The sequence below is a fragment of the Rhodotorula toruloides genome (assembly GCF_000320785.1).
Source record: "Rhodotorula toruloides NP11 unplaced genomic scaffold Scaffold16, whole genome shotgun sequence".
NCBI classification, from domain to species: domain Eukaryota; kingdom Fungi; phylum Basidiomycota; class Microbotryomycetes; order Sporidiobolales; family Sporidiobolaceae; genus Rhodotorula; species Rhodotorula toruloides.
Genome location: NW_015622976.1, coordinates 355,108 through 369,730, shown reverse-complemented (window position 1 = coordinate 369,730; position 14,623 = coordinate 355,108). Strand labels below are relative to the sequence as shown.

The 14,623-nt window shown below is 61.7% G+C and overlaps 7 protein-coding genes across 7 annotated transcripts; 3 read left to right on the top strand and 4 right to left on the bottom strand.

The window, feature by feature from the left end:
- Nucleotides 1-633: 633 nt before the first annotated feature.
- Nucleotides 634-1,504, bottom strand: RHTO_02098 (uncharacterized protein; the record flags this gene model as incomplete). Its single annotated transcript, XM_016415776.1, has 3 exons — nucleotides 634-1,005; nucleotides 1,071-1,106; nucleotides 1,181-1,504. 3 exons carry the CDS (start codon nucleotides 1,502-1,504, stop codon nucleotides 634-636), a joined length of 732 nt encoding a protein of 243 aa, XP_016272346.1.
- A 359-nt stretch (nucleotides 1,505-1,863) lies between these two features.
- RHTO_02097 (uncharacterized protein) lies at nucleotides 1,864-3,463 on the bottom strand (the record flags this gene model as incomplete). The annotated part of the gene is made up of 5 exons (XM_016415775.1): nucleotides 1,864-2,409; nucleotides 2,469-2,878; nucleotides 2,964-3,021; nucleotides 3,084-3,296; nucleotides 3,365-3,463. The coding sequence occupies 5 exons, from the start codon at nucleotides 3,461-3,463 to the stop codon at nucleotides 1,864-1,866; spliced, it is 1,326 nt and encodes a 441-aa protein (XP_016272345.1).
- A 250-nt stretch (nucleotides 3,464-3,713) lies between these two features.
- RHTO_02096 (alpha beta hydrolase fold-3 domain containing protein) lies at nucleotides 3,714-5,431 on the bottom strand (the record flags this gene model as incomplete). The annotated part of the gene is made up of 7 exons (XM_016415774.1): nucleotides 3,714-3,821; nucleotides 3,897-3,962; nucleotides 4,018-4,073; nucleotides 4,137-4,527; nucleotides 4,582-4,796; nucleotides 4,870-4,980; nucleotides 5,035-5,431. The coding sequence occupies 7 exons, from the start codon at nucleotides 5,429-5,431 to the stop codon at nucleotides 3,714-3,716; spliced, it is 1,344 nt and encodes a 447-aa protein (XP_016272344.1).
- Nucleotides 5,432-5,876: 445 nt separating this feature from the next.
- On the top strand, nucleotides 5,877-7,746 carry RHTO_02095 (kynureninase; the record flags this gene model as incomplete). Its single annotated transcript, XM_016415773.1, has 6 exons — nucleotides 5,877-6,202; nucleotides 6,256-6,344; nucleotides 6,401-6,534; nucleotides 6,593-6,811; nucleotides 6,865-7,031; nucleotides 7,086-7,746. 6 exons carry the CDS (start codon nucleotides 5,877-5,879, stop codon nucleotides 7,744-7,746), a joined length of 1,596 nt encoding a protein of 531 aa, XP_016272343.1.
- Nucleotides 7,747-8,007: 261 nt separating this feature from the next.
- RHTO_02094 (20S proteasome subunit alpha 7) lies at nucleotides 8,008-9,361 on the top strand (the record flags this gene model as incomplete). Its single annotated transcript, XM_016415772.1, has 7 exons — nucleotides 8,008-8,010; nucleotides 8,082-8,147; nucleotides 8,259-8,417; nucleotides 8,497-8,598; nucleotides 8,702-8,893; nucleotides 8,980-9,092; nucleotides 9,193-9,361. The coding sequence occupies 7 exons, from the start codon at nucleotides 8,008-8,010 to the stop codon at nucleotides 9,359-9,361; spliced, it is 804 nt and encodes a 267-aa protein (XP_016272342.1).
- A 716-nt stretch (nucleotides 9,362-10,077) lies between these two features.
- Nucleotides 10,078-10,905, top strand: RHTO_02093 (uncharacterized protein; the record flags this gene model as incomplete). Its single annotated transcript, XM_016415771.1, has 1 exon — nucleotides 10,078-10,905. The coding sequence occupies one exon, from the start codon at nucleotides 10,078-10,080 to the stop codon at nucleotides 10,903-10,905; it is 828 nt and encodes a 275-aa protein (XP_016272341.1).
- A 303-nt stretch (nucleotides 10,906-11,208) lies between these two features.
- RHTO_02092 (nuclear protein) lies at nucleotides 11,209-14,552 on the bottom strand (the record flags this gene model as incomplete). Its single annotated transcript, XM_016415770.1, has 9 exons — nucleotides 11,209-11,538; nucleotides 11,595-11,870; nucleotides 11,928-12,023; nucleotides 12,082-12,332; nucleotides 12,390-12,529; nucleotides 12,585-12,684; nucleotides 12,741-13,812; nucleotides 13,876-13,931; nucleotides 13,991-14,552. The coding sequence occupies 9 exons, from the start codon at nucleotides 14,550-14,552 to the stop codon at nucleotides 11,209-11,211; spliced, it is 2,883 nt and encodes a 960-aa protein (XP_016272340.1).
- Between the last annotated feature and the right edge of the window lie 71 nt (nucleotides 14,553-14,623).

Sequence of the window (14,623 nt, the reverse complement as noted above, 5' to 3'; positions counted from 1 at the left end):
GGCGCGCAGGTCCTACGCTGCGTTAACTCTTGTAGGCTTGCTCTGCTCTTGTTTGATGCCGACAGGCCCAGCAACTTTGCAGTTCGACACTGGCTTGGAGAGCAGGCGAGCAGCAAAAAAGATGAATACCAAAAGGTAACGGGTCTGACCGGGGATTGAACCCGGGACCTCTCCCATTTAAGGCAAATAACCCTAAGAGAGAATCATACCTCTAGACCATCAGACCCTTGTATGCGGGTAGGTTTGACATTTGCAAACATACCACAAACACCTAATTTTGTAGGGCTCCCTTGTGCCAAACTGCTCTCCTTCTCTCTCTCGCAGCCTCTCGCACCCGCCGCTTCCTCTGCAGCGGCTCACTAGTTTGCCAAAGTCAAATGGGCACAAGCTGCCCTTCTTGCTGCCGCAACTTTGGCTGCACCTCTTCATCAAGACGGAGAGAAGGCTTCTGCGGTCAGGCAACCTATGTGAGGTACGCTCAGGGTGTGCTCGGCAGCCGGTGCCGTCCAGTGACATGTAGAGAGCACTTGCAGAGCTATCTGAGCAGTCAAAGAAAGGGAGTGAACAACGCCAGCCGCAACCTTCGCAATCTCCAATCCCACCCGCCCTTCACGTCAATGGCGTCCCCCCGGCTTAGAAGCGATGCATCGACCGCGCCATCCATTCCTCAGGCGTCGTACCATAGATTGCCGCCTTCCGAGCCGTCATGGAGGAGCCGAGACGCTGGTCCTCCTTCGCAAGACTGTGCTGGCCCGACTGTTGCTGGCTGGCCAACCATTCTTCGTAGGTCTGGATGCGAGGAATACCTTGGCCTGCTGAAGGTGCAACAGGCGAGGCAATGCCGGGGAGCATCGGAGGGAGGCCTTGCGTGCGAGTGTTGAGAACCGGAGGTGGTGGGAGGAAGACGCCGTGCCGGAGCGCTGATTGCTGCGGGGCTTGGACCACGCCAGGAGCCAAGGACCCTTGTTGGTCGTTGGTCGGAGCTTGAGAGCCAAAGTCGATGTCCTGCAGAGCGTCGTGAGGTAAGTCTACACCGAAGCGAATGTCCGACGGACGAAAGGAGTCCAGACAGATGCATAACGGAGAGACCGCAGGGAGTAGTGTTGCTGTGGATTGACGGGATCAGGAACTGTTCACTCCTGCGCAGCAACAAACGAGGAAGAAGCGTAGTGGAGCTTACCAGGACCCACCGCGCGATCGCGTCCCTCGATGTCCCCCGTTCGCAAGCCTCCTTGACACCACGCGCCGCTGCCATGACCGTCTCACGCAGCCGGGTGAGGGAATCTCCGGAAACGCCTCGCACGTCCATGAGCCGGCTGAAAATCGCCCTGAGCCAGTGGTAGAGGTCTGTTGTAGCAGGGTCCAGGTGCAAGTTCCCTTCAAGGGTGGCGGCGCTGAATTCCCCGTTTGCGTTGAGCTGGTGACCGGATACCTCGCGGAAGATTTCCCTGAGAGCAAAGCGTGTGTCGCGCCGTGCCGCAGAGTGTATACGCTCGGCGGGCATGCCGAGAGAAGGGCGGATGATGGCGGTCGATGTGAGGAGCGAGGAGAGCAAAGCGAAGGAGAGCGCAACGCAAGCGCATGGGAAAGTGGGCCGGAGAGTCCGAGGAGCATGAGCGGAAAGTCCGGCGAGCGAGTCCGCGGAGGCGGCAGGATCCGACACAAGCTTGGACACAAGCGAAAAGGACGCCAAGGGTTGCAACGAGTTGGGAGGACAGAAGTTGGCGAAGTCTGGGGTGAAGTGGCTACAAACGGCGGAGTGTAGTATTTACAGCGCGGTGAAAGCGTAGTCGGGGTTGGTACTGAAGGTGCGCGCCTGTGGTGTAGATGAGGGCGAGCAAGCGGAACGGCGGATGCGAACGCCTACTGCTTCGACGGGGCGTCGTAGGCGGGAGCGGGCTCGGCGTACTCGATGACGACGTCCGGAACCTCGGGGTACTTCTCGTCGGCGACCTCGGCGTAGAGCGGAGCCTCGGCATCGTCATCGGGAAGGGCAATGGCACCCTCAGCTTCGTCCTCCTTGGGCGACCAAACCTCCTTGTGCTTCCAGAGACGGCGGAACTCGCCGCGGATCGACGCGGTGATGACGAGTCCGACGATCATGAACGGGATGGCGAGCGTGAGAGCCGTCATGTCGAAGGCGCCGCTGGTAAGGGCGTCCTTCGGGAGGGGGATGGCGGCGGCAAAGAGGCCGAACGTGGCGACGTAAGCGAGGATCCACGACCAGAGGGCCGTGGTGAAATACGGCGTGAGGAAGCCCGACGGGCCCTTCGTGGGGAGGACGACGCCCTGCGAGAGGATCTTGGCAAAGCGCTTGCGCGGCTCGCAGGTCTCGAGCGTGACGGCGGCAGCGAGTTGGGGGTTGGCCTCGACGTGGTTGGCGTAATCGAAGCGGTAGCAGCCGACGGCCTGCGAGAACGACCGGGTTAGCGGGAGATCCGAGCGGGAGTTGCGACGGCGATACTCACGAGGACACCGGGGAAGACCGAGAATGCGAACGGCAAGATCAGGTTCATGTAACGCGTAACATCGCTCGACGTGATGCTCGCGCTGTCGGAGGCGCCGGTGATGCTCGGGTCGAGAGTGCCGTCGCCGGCAGCTCCGTCCATCCAGGCGTTGGCGACGTAGAGAATGACGAGGCCGGACAGGAGGAAGGTGAGGGCGAGCCAGGCGATCATGCACAGCATCATCACGCGGAGCGAGAAGACGCGACGGAAGGGCGAGGAGAGCGAGCGGTAGAGAAGGGCGACGGTGAGGAACGAGCCGAACGCCCAGTTGAGTTCGTAGTAGGTGGCGGCGTTGAGACCGGTGGCGAGGGCAACGGCAGTGAGCACGCGCGGGAAGGACACGGTGCCGGGCGCCGGGCGGAAATGGAGGACTATACGAGGAGGATGCGAAGTCAGGTCAACGAAGCTGAGAACGAGGAGGGGCCCTGGCGCGGCGGCTGATAAGCTTGAACTCACCGTTGCCAGGGGAGCGGAACGCCGCCCACTTGAGCGACTTGGTCATGTCGAGGAGAGTCTGCGGACGGCACGACCGGGTCAGCCTTGAATCTACACTCGAGCAGGAAAGGGGCAACGCACGCCGGTAAGGGCAGACTGGTAGACAAACGCAATCAGGTAGCGGAAGAAGATGTCGAGCTTCTTCATGTCCTGCTGCGAGATAAGCCAGAACTCGAGACCGAAGATGCTGCCGCAGAAGACGAGGACCATAATGCGGCGCGCCCACTTGAGCTTCTTGAGATCCTTGTCGTCGACCTTGGGAGCGGGTCCGAGGGCCTGCGCAGCCAGGTAGGTCTGCGAGAGGGCCACGCTGCGTTAGCTTGCGACGCCGAAGGGAGGGGGCGAGTCGAGCGCCTACGCACCTTGAGGGACCCGCGCGCGGCCATCGAGAAGCCCGTGAGAGCGGGAAGGAACGCCGTCTGCTGGGCGACGTACGTCCCGAGCTCCATGAGGGACGACATGTTATAACTGATGAGGAGAGGGTGGCGGTGTGAGCTGTTTGAGGGCGACACAGGGTCAGCGCTGGTTGGTGGTTTAGCCAGACATCTTTACTGACCTGTCTAGTGCTCTGGTGGTGCTGGTCAGGCGAAGAGTTGGGGTGCTCTTCGTGGTGGAGACGAAGAGAGGCGTCCTCTCTCGGCACAAGGAGGGTCGAACAACTTCTGCTTCTTTTGCTCTGACGGACACGTAGCACGTCTAGTTACACTCTTCTCATTCGGCCTTGACCTGTGCAGCCAAAAAGTCCGCAATCTTCCCAAGTCCCCAGTCAGGGCGAGCCTGTTCTCCCCCGTTCTTATCGCGCGAGGCGAACGGCACGATCTAGCAGTGCGTCGAGTCGTTAGCAGGACTCTTACCAAGCACGGACAAGCGACTAGGAGGAAGAGCTGGACTGACGGCGTCGAATAGCGCCCAGTCGTGCGAGGCGAGCGGCTTGACCAGCTCCGAAGGGTTGACGCCAGCCTGCGAAGGTCCACTGAGTACGTCTGTAGAATCACAGGAGGAGAGTTTCGCCCACCTGTCTGAGCGCTTCGACGAAGGCCACAATGTCGTCCGCAAAGATCTCCTGACCGCCTGAGAGAGGGGAGTCGAATCAGCTCTTCTGTCCAAGCCACACGAAGAAGACGGCGGACATACCCCACGAGACTAGCGTCCGACCGTTGCCCGGCAAAGCCTCCTTGTACCAGCTCAAGTCATTGACGACTCGCGGATTCGGGTTGACGTACGGCGAGCCAAACAGCTCGGCTCCTTCACGCTCTTTCTCAGGCTTGTCGACCGCAAGTACCGCCTCGACGAAAGCAGGAGGAGGCGAGTCGCAAGAGGGACGACCAGCGAACCAGTCGAGCGGGTTCCAGCTCGGCGCGTGCTTCCAACCTTCGAGGTCGGCCGGGAGAGCGTGAGTCGCGCCGACGTACGAGAGCGCGCCGTGGAAGACGCCGCCGTCGTCGATGATGTCGGTATGAAGGGCGGGCGAGCGAGACGGAGCGGTCGAGACGAGCTCGATGAAAGGGGAGATGAGCAGGGCGGACTGTAGCCATGTCGAGTCAGCGCTGCCACCGCAAAAGGGACTGGTCAGACCCACCGCTGGCCTGGCAGGAGTTGGTCCGAAGGCGTCCACCTGGATTCGCGGATCTGGCCTCGCCAGGTGGAGGAGGAACGCCGTAACCAGGTTCGCGCCTGCCGAGTCGCCGCCAATGCAGATCTTGCTTTCGGGTATGCCGACGACGTTGACGAGGTACTTGTAGGCTGCGAGGGTTTCGATGAGCTGGGAGGGATAGATGTACTCCGGCGCGAGTCCTGGCGGAGCGGAAGAGGCTAGGTCAGCAGTTGAAGCGGAAGGTCAAAGCCGAGTGATTAACGGCATATTCACGGTAGTGCAGGTGGAAGATGGAGAACTTGACGTCGCGCTTGTTTAGCATCTTCGCGAGCTTGATGTACGCGAGGCGCGACATGCCACCGACATCGTGGACGAAGCCGCCGCCTGCAGTCGGAGTTGTCATTCGACGTCTGCAAATTTGGCAGATGAGCGGCGTACCATTCAACCAGAAGAGGACGACCTCATCCTCCGTTCTGTCCGGCCGAGCAGGCGGTGCGATCCAGCTTGCCCGAACTCCCGCAAAGTCGACCTCCTTGACCCACTTGCTCGGGAAGCCAAGGCGGAAGACGGGCCTGCTCGGCGGGAGGTAGCAATGGAGGAAGAGATGGCGAACGAGGATGTGCCCGGCTTCCACGAAGGGCGAGCGGCCGAGGTCCTGGACGAGCGGCGAGCGGTGGCGGATGAAGACGTAATGGTAGAGGAGATGGAATGGTATGCGCAGCAGCACAGCGGTTGTTGAGAGGACGATGTGGAGTGTTGAGGCGATAGTGTGTCGAGGTCGGTGCGGGCCTTCCACGAGCTGAAGCTGCGCCTTGTCAGACAGGATACTCGACATCCTAGCGTCGCCTTGATAGACCAGGCTACTTCGCAGCCTGCAGAACCAGCAGCGGGATCGCGGGAATGTCGAGGAGGAGGAGAGGGAGTCCTCGCCGCCAGCCCGGTCGAGCTGGCGCCCCGCTTGTCGTAATGTACGACTAGCGCACAGATAGGAGACCCAGCTTCGCCGAAGCATCACGATCCACGGCCCGTGCGACGAGCTGGTTTGTGGGGGGACGAGGCGAAAGACGGCGGTTCCTCCTCAGCAACTGTCGCCGGTGCGCCGCGAGCCGGCAAGCAGTACTCAAGATGGCATCTTCTGTCCACACACCAGCCAAACAAGCCATCCTGAGCGTGAGCGTGAGAGGCCGGAGCGAGAGCTGACGATGAGCGAACTTCCTCTCAGACCTCGACGACTCGCTCGCTTGGCTTGCTAGACGTCACGAGACCTACTGCTAGGACTGATGCAAGCTTCCGACAAGAACGCGCCGCTCAAAACACGGCTCGCCCGCCTCCTCGCCGCGTCTGGCGCCACATCGCTCGCAGATCCCAAACTCGCCAGCTACCTCGACTCGAACGATGCGCTAGGACCGTTCCGTACGCAGTTCAGCTTCCCGAAGAAGCGGACAGTGTGGCCGGATGCGTATCGGGCGGAGATGGCGGCGCGCGGAGAGGCGGATCGGGATGAGGATGCGACAGAGTGTGTCTATCTCGCGGGGAACAGCCTGGGTTTGATGCCACGACGGACGCCTGAGATGCTGAGCGAGGAGCTGTCGGTCTGGAGCGCTTCGTGAGTCGGCTCAGACCAACCTCCTCCAGTTCCTCGCTGAACTTTCCTCTCAGCGGCGTCCTCGGTCACATGGACCACGCATACGGCCGACCATGGATTAAGATCGACGAGACGGTGACTCCCATTCTCGCCGAAATCGTTGGTGAGCTCGCTTCAACGCCTCGATCCAGGTCCTCCTGCTGACACAGGACTTTCCAGGTGCCAAGCCGTCCGAAGTCGCATGCATGGGCTCTCTCACCGGCAACTTGCACACGCTCTTCACGTCCTTCTATCGACCAACGCCGCAGCGGCACAAGATCATGTTCGAGGGGAAGGCTTTCCCGTCCGATGCTGTCAGTCCGCCTCTCCTCCTTCTACTCTTCACCCGCTGACTCAGTTCTTCACACACAGTACGCATTCGCTTCCCACATCGCACTGCACGACTATCCTCCCTCGTCCCTCCTCCCCGTCTACCCTCGAAATGGCGAGCACAACATTCGAACAGAAGACATCCTTCGCCTGATCGAGGAGGAGGGCGAGTCGATCGCCGTCATATGCTTCGGTGCGGTGCAGTACTATTCGGGTGAGTGGTTCGACATGGAGGCGATCACGAAGGCGGGTCGAGCAAAGGTGCGTTCCCTCCTTCTCTTCACGCGAGTTCCGCTCATCCGCTTTCCATCCAGGGCTGCATCGTTGGCTTCGACTGCGCACACGCCGTTGGTAACGTGCCGGTCAAGTTGCACGACTGGGGCGTCGACTTTGCGTGCTGGTGCTCGTACAAGTACCTCAACTCGGGACCGGGAGGCATCGCTGGCTTGTTCGTGCACGAGCGGTGGGAGGACCGGAAGCGGTGCGTGAACTACACTCAAAAGTTTCAGCATTGTCTGACGGCGCTCTCGCACAGGCTACACGGCTGGTGGGGCCACGACAAGGCGACGCGCTTCGCCATGCCCGCCAACTACGCTCCTCTGCCCGGCGCAGCAGGATGGCAGTTCTCGAACCCGTCAGTGCTGGACGTCGTCGCGCTCCTCTCGTCGTTGCAGGTCTTCCAGGAGGCATCGAGGGCCCTCCCTCGAGCTTTAGCGGGCGGGCAAATCTCGGGTCGCGGACCGATCCTCGGCGCCTTGCGTGAGAAGAGCATGGACTTGACGGGCTACCTCGAGCTGTTGCTCACTTCGAACCCGTACTACCGCGCCTCATCGTCGTTCCCGCCCTCCTCCGCCGCTCCCGCCTTCACCATCATCACGCCCCTCGACCCCTCTCGGCGAGGCTGCCAACTCTCGCTCCTCTTCCACCCCGTCGAGTCAATGGACTGGATTTTCGATCGGCTGCGCGAACGAGGCGTATTGGGCGACGAGCGCCGACCAGGCGTGATCCGCTTTGCACCGGTTCCGCTGTACAACAGCTGGTCGGACGTGTTGCAGGCTTCGCAGGCGCTCGAGGAGGCAATCAAGGCGTACGAGCAGTGGAGCAGGGAGAGTGGACAGGTCGGCGAGGTTGCGCAGGCGCTCGAGGAGACGAGGATCCGGCCTGGAGTCGTCGAGGACGAGGGGTTGCGGCAGTAGATCCGGGTTCTCTCCACGCCAGACCCTTTACAGCGTCGTCTCGACTGCATTGCACGAATCAGAAAGGCATTGGAAGCCGTTGCAAGCCGTTGAAGCGAGTCCAAGTCGGCGAGGGACTTGGGTCGTTCGCGACTTGCGCGGCGTCGACCTCGACACACACTCTCACACGCTCGCACCCACCTGGACCCGCTCTGCTCGCCTGCTAGACCCTCTCACATCTCTCTCTGACCCGCCTGACCTACCCACACCCCGCTTGGAGCCATGGTGCGTCCCCCTCCTGCTCGTCATCAACTCGACTCTCTCGCGGAGCTCACACGCTCGGTGGGGCGGGGCAGTCCTCCATTGGAACAGGCTACGACCTCTCGACCTCGACGTACTCGCCCGACGGACGTATCTTCCAGGTCAGTCGTCTAGCTCTTTCGACCTCGTCCCCCCGCTTGCGTACTCCCAAGTCAGAGGCGAGGTTGAGGGATCTGCAAGGGCCGGCTGACCGCTTTGTGTACTCTCTACAGGTCGAGTACGCGAACAAGGCTGTCGAGAACGCAGGGACAGTGATCGGCTTGCGGTGCAAGGACGGCATCGTCCTCGCGGTCGAGAAGCTCGTCACGTCAAAGCTGCTCGTCAAGGGCGCCAACAGGAGGATTGCGACGGTTGATTTGCATGCGGGAGTGGTGCGTTCGTCCGGCCCGTGGGTTGCGAGAGAGTTTGGCTGACCTCGATCTTCCCTTGGAACGCCCGGTGGACTCGCAGGCCACGGCAGGCTTGCTCGCAGACGGACGGCATTTGGCGGGACGGGCAAGGGACGAGTGCGAGTCGTACCGGGACAACTACAACACCCGCGTGCCCACCAAGGTGAGCAAGCGTTCGCCGATACTTCAGGCTGGGCTGCGCTCGCTCGTCCCGCGCCAAGTCTGTTGGTAGCATGCACGTTGCTTACAGACGGCCCTCTTATCAGATTCTCGCCGAACGCCTCGGCCTCTACTTCCAAGCCTACACGCTCTACTCCTCCGTCCGTCCGTTCGGCCTCTCGGCCATCCTCGCAGGCTGGGACTCGCCCATCGAAATTGAAGGGACGGACCAGGTCAAGGAGCGGCGGGCGGAGGGCAAGCCGGCGCTGTACATGATCGAGCCGAGTGGGACGTTCTGGGTGAGTTCGGGCGCGCAGCTTCTTCGTTCGCGCGTTGTGCTTCAGTGCAAAGCGGAAACTGATCGGCGTATTGCGCCGACTCGCAGGGCTACCGAGGATGCGCGATCGGCAAGGGCAGGCAGCTGGCAAAGACGGAGATTGAGAAGCTCGACCTCGACTCGCTGACAGCGGAGGAGGCGCTCGTCGAGGCAGCACGGATGTGAGTGCCGCCTGATCGAACGCCGTCTCCTTCACCTAGAAGCGGACGGCACTCTCCGTTTAGGGTGTCGGCTGCTCACGCTCCTTTCTCTCGCGAACAGCATCCACACGGTCCACGACGACGCCAAAGACAAGGACTTCGAGCTCGAGATGACCTGGATCTCTCCGCAGAGCGGGTGGCAGCACCAGCTCGTGCCGAAGGAGCTCGCCGAGCAGGCGGAGAAGAAGGCCAAGGAGCTCATCGACGCTGCGAACGAGATGGAGGAGTAGACTCGCGCTTCTCTCGCCAACCGAGCGAGATGTAACATTTGCAGCATACGGTACGGCATCTGTGAGGCGTTGCTGCTGGCTCGCGTTTGGAGACGCGGACTTGCGAGAAGCGGGCTTGCTCTCGCGTTCGACATACGGCGCCGACATTCCCACTGCTGACTTAGCGCGCCGTGTTGTTCGCTGCTGCTGCTGCTTCTCTGCGCGCACCCTTCGTGATTTCGACGAACGAGTTTCGACGTCTTCTCCTATCCCAGCCAGCGTGCGCCGACTCACCTCCTCCTCCGCTCGCAACTCGTACGAAAGCGGACGAGAGGCAATTGCGTCCTCACAGCGCTCCTGATCCGCAAATAGCGCTTCTTGGCGTGAATCGGGCCGGGGCGAGGTTCTTGAGCAGCGCCCTGTTTGAGACACCCGCCCGCAGCACGAGAACGACGTCTGCTCCCGTCGCTGGAGTGTCGCTGGAGGGACGCGGACGACGTTGTGTGTGTGTGCGTCGACGTTGTTCGTCGCGTGTGAGATACGGCGAGCGCTGTGGAGACGGTGTGTGGAGACAAGCGTGAACGAGGCGGGGTCCCTGGGTTGACCGAACTTCGAAACTGGGGCAGACGGAGCCAGAGCCTCTCTTCTTCTTCCTTTCCTGCGTTGCACTCGTCGCAAGCAACGACAACAACGAAGCGAACACACGCCATCTAACTCGAAGACCCCGCCAGCCAGCCATGCTCGTCGCCCGCACTCCCCCCTCGCCCTCGCCAACTCCCTGCTTCTCGCGCGACTTTGCCGGACATGCCAACCCGACTCCACGTCGTCCAGACGCCCCAGTCCGTCGACCCAGCGCACTCCGCAACGCCTCGAGCGACCACATCCTGACGCCCGCCGTCCTCCGCTTCGACAAGAAGGTCGCCAACATCCCGAGCCCCTATTCGTACGACGGGAAGCAGGCTGGTGCGCCCGCACCGCAACCTTCCAATCGCGGTCTCTCGCTCGACAAGCTCCCTGCCTCGTCCACGAACATCGCAACGTCGCCGAACGAGAAGGTCCCGTCTCCGCCGACTCGCCCGTCGCTCAACCCACTCGCCAACTCGCCCTCTCCTCCGCCCTCTTCAGGCTCGTTGCTCGCACGACGCCGCTCGTCACGCACCACCTCCCGACCCGACATGATCCCCTTGCTCACCGACCTCAAACTCGACGACCTTCCCACCCCGAACCTCAACGAACTCGACGACACCATCCGTCCCGAGGTCATCGGCAAGTCGAGCCACGCGCAGACGCCCTCGACGGACGTCCTTTCCCCGACGACGGTCAGGCGCATCGAGAAGGACGGCGCGCAGGTCGTCGAGATCGACTTCAAGCCGACTCGCTCATTCGTGCCGACGCCCTTCCCGTCTGCGCGGAAGGACTGGCTCGACGAGGACGACCAAGACGAGGAGGACGAGGACGACACCAATGCAAATGCGGCGAAAACGAAGCCCGAGGCGGCGTTCAGCAACGACGGGACAAAGTGGCTTCCCTTGCTCGAGCCCGTCCCCGTCGTTCCGGCGCCTTAGCAGCGCTTGTCAAGTTGCTGCTGTTAGCTCTTGTTGTACCCTCAGTGAGTCACGCTCTCCTGTTCCCCTCGAGGTCAGCGTCACTGAACCCTTCCCTCTCGCAGGTCTGTCGATACCCGCATCTTGGCATATCTCCCCTCTTCGACGTCCCTTTCCCGGCTGTGCCGTTCCCTTGTCGTATACTTACTCTCGACGTGCTCTCCGAGTCGCCCTTAGCGAGCCCTGGCGGTTCTTGCAAGCGATTTCTCTTCCTGACGAGCGACGAGATGGAGAGCAACGCATCAAATCCGTGATGCAGTGAGCCTAAAAGTCGACAATGCCTCCAACGCTCAGCGTATCCGCAGCGACCTTGATACCCCACTTGACCACCGTCCTCTCCCTCTCTCCCAACCTCCCAGCCCACTCACCCATCTCCTCCGCATGCACTTCAAAAAAGTACCCCAGCCCCTTCTGCAACCTCGGATTCGAAGCAGACTTGACGAATACCCGCTCGACGGACTCGCGGTCTTTGCGGGTCGTGGAGGGCGGGAGGGAGAAGGCTGGTGAGGGGGTTTGGGTGCCGAGGAGGGTGAAGATGAGAAGTTGGGAGAGGAAGAAGGTGGTTTTGGTGAGGGTGGAGTTGAAGGGGACGGGCTGGGCACGGCAGGGTCAGCCTCGAGAAGGAGAGAGGGAGCAGGAAGCAAGCGCACCTTGAGGATATTGATCGCCAGCGCCTCCTTAGCGATACACCAAGCATACAACCTCGCCAAATGCGCCATCCTCCTCTCGGAGACCTTACTCCCCGCTCCTCCAGACCCATCCACCGCGTCCTGCATCGACTTGACCAGCTCTTCGCCGCCGACGCTCTTCTCGCCTAGGTCGCGGAGGAAGTCCCAGAGGAGGTATTGGAGGGTTATTTGGAAGGAGTGCGATTTGGTGCAGAGCCGTTGGGCGACGAGCGTGTAGTAGGGGTTGTAGGTCTTTTCCTGCGGACGCACGACGGGTCAGAGGCGAAAGGACAGAATCGCAATGAGACGACGCACGTTGCCGCAGCACTGCAGGAGTACGCGGGCGATCTCGCGCTGCTGGACGTCGGACAAGCCAAGCTGGAGAAGCCGTTCGCAAGCGTCGATGTAGTCCTGCGCATGCAAGCCTCGTCAGCACACGTTCGACACTCACCATGGATGTGAGACGTACCTCGCTGCTCATCAAAACATTGAAGATACCCTTCCTCACATCTGTGTTCATCCCCTGCTGCCTCGCAAGTTTCGCCAGCTCCTTGTCCCCTTGCGCCTCCTTCGTCTGCAAAACCGGCAGCGTCGCTCCGCCCGTCGACGTCTTGGCGAGCGGGTCGCCGGACCAGGCTGCGCCGACGAGCCACCATTTGCCGCGGGTTGTGGAGGCTCGGATCTCGGAGAGCGAGACGCGCAAAGCTTCGGGGGCGGAGCCTGTGGAGCGGGACCGTCAGCACAGCTGAGTGGCGGTGGAAGCCATCGCAAACGCACCAGTCGCACGCTTCTTGTTCAAGCCGACCAAGAACTTCTTGAGCTGCGAGTAGTTGTCCACCGCACCGTCCGCGCCAGGCTGCTTGAACTTGTTATTCTTGAGGTTCGTGAGCTGCTCGACCATGAAGCGGGTGCGGGAGCTGCAAGGTTTGAAGTTAGCGGGGTGAAGGAGGAGGAGCAAGAGGGAGGACTGACTTCATCGAGGCAGGGTCGACGCCTTGCATCTTTTGCTTGACGAGCGAGATGATGTCCTTCAGCGCCGACGGGTCGTCCGAACGGAGTTGCTGACCGCAGCCTGAGCGGAGGAGTCCGTCAGCACTGGACGAACTAGCGACCAAGCTAAAGACTCACGCTTGATGATCTTGCTTAGCAGCTCGACCTCCAACTCGCCCAGTCCGCCCTCGATGAACACGCGCACAAAGTCGTACACCAGGCCGCAGTGGACGACCTGGAAGTTGTAGAGCTCGGCGACGAACGTGACGAGATTGAGGCACTCTTTGCTCCCCGGTCGTCCTTCGAAGCCGTCCTCGTCCGTCAACCCACCCTTGGCTGTCTGAGGCGCGTGGGCGGCATCGACGTGCTTCTTCAGCGCTGCGTCGAACAACTCAACCGAGCGGGCGACCACGCCAGCCGGAAACTCAATGCCGACCGTGCGGAAGAGGGCAGCAACGAGCGCTGCGTACGTGATGACGAGTTGCTCGCCAATGTTGTCGCGGTCAGAGATGATTCCGAGGAGGATGGAGGTCAAGGTGGTCGAGACGACAGCGCGAGGATTGGTCGAATAGAGCGACATGAGAGCGTCGACGATGGCGGACATGTTGGTCGCTGAGAGCTTGTTGAGGTGGCCCTGAATCTGGCGACGCAGGCGAGGGTCCTCAGGCGGAGCATCAAGCGCCTTGGCCTGGGGAGGAGCGGGAGTTGAGGAGGCGGCTGCCGCTGCTGCTGCCTCAGCGGCTTTGCGAAGATGCGGCGGGATGTAGCGACCAGTCGCAGGCGCCGGGGGAGCTGCCGGTGTTGGCTCAGCGCCTTGAGGAGCCATAGGTTCCGTCTCCGCCTCGTCCGCAAACCGCACTGTGCGCGCCCGCTCATCACCCTCGCCAGCGTCATCCGCCTGCTCCTCATCGTTGATCTCCTCGTCATCCTCCTCAAAGTCCGACTCGTTCAGCATCTCCTCGTCGTCGTCCGAGCCTTCACTGCCCAGTTCGCCCATCTCCTCGTGATCATCGTCGTCGCTCGGATCCCGCAACTCGTCGTCCGACACGCCGTACTCGCCAAACGCGTCATCGTCGTCCGCCGAACCCGCGTCAAATCCCGCAAAGTCGTCAGCGCTTTCGCCTCCGTCGCCGGAGGCAAGGTCGTCAAGGTCGAAGTCGGACGGGAGGTCGAGCTCGTCGGCCTTCTCTCGTAGCAGCTGGGCGTAGTCCTGCGCCGGACAATCTCGTCAGCGTGTGGCGTACTCGTTGGAAGGAAACGCTGCGAGCCGCACCTTCTTCGTCGCGCCAAACGCCGCTCCCTCGAGATCGTCAAGTCCCTCGAACAGCTCTGGGACCGACAGTATGCGTCAGCGAGCGGTTCAAGATACGCTACTGCTGTGTACGCACCTCCCAGCCCTTCCTCGTCGAACTCTTCGCGCATCTTGCCCTTCTCCGACGAGGAGAGCGATCTTCCCATGCCCAGCTTGGCCTCGAGCCACGCAATCTCCCTGTCCTCGTCCGTCTCTGTCTTTGACTTCTTCCTCGCCGGGTCGGGTCCTTTCCCTCGCTCCTGCTTGGCGACCAGCCTCTCGAGCGCCGTCTGCTTCTTCTGTGGTTTGGCATCTGCCTCGTCCTCCTGGTCGACTGCGAGCCGCGCCTTCTTCTTCGCGGGCTTGTCTGCCTTCTGCGCAGGCGCAGCAGCCTTGCTCGTCGAAGCGACAGGTTGCCTCGGCTCCGCCTCGTCCTCGTCTTCGTCCCGTGACGCCCGCTTCTTCCCCTGCTGGTGCTGCGCCTTGTTCTGCTTGGCCTGGCTGCGCTCAGCCTTGCGCCTGTCCTTCCTCCCAAGCCTGCCCGACCCCTTCTGTGGCGCTATATGTCCGAGCTGCTCGAGTTCGTCGCGGAGCTTGGCGGGCAGAGTCGCTGTGCGCTTGCGCGCGGCGTAGTTGACTTTGCGCTGCTGTGGCGGCATCGTCGAGCGTGTTAGCAACAGTCCCAGCGAGGTGTGAGCGAGTCCTTCGTATCCAACCTCCTCCATGAAAC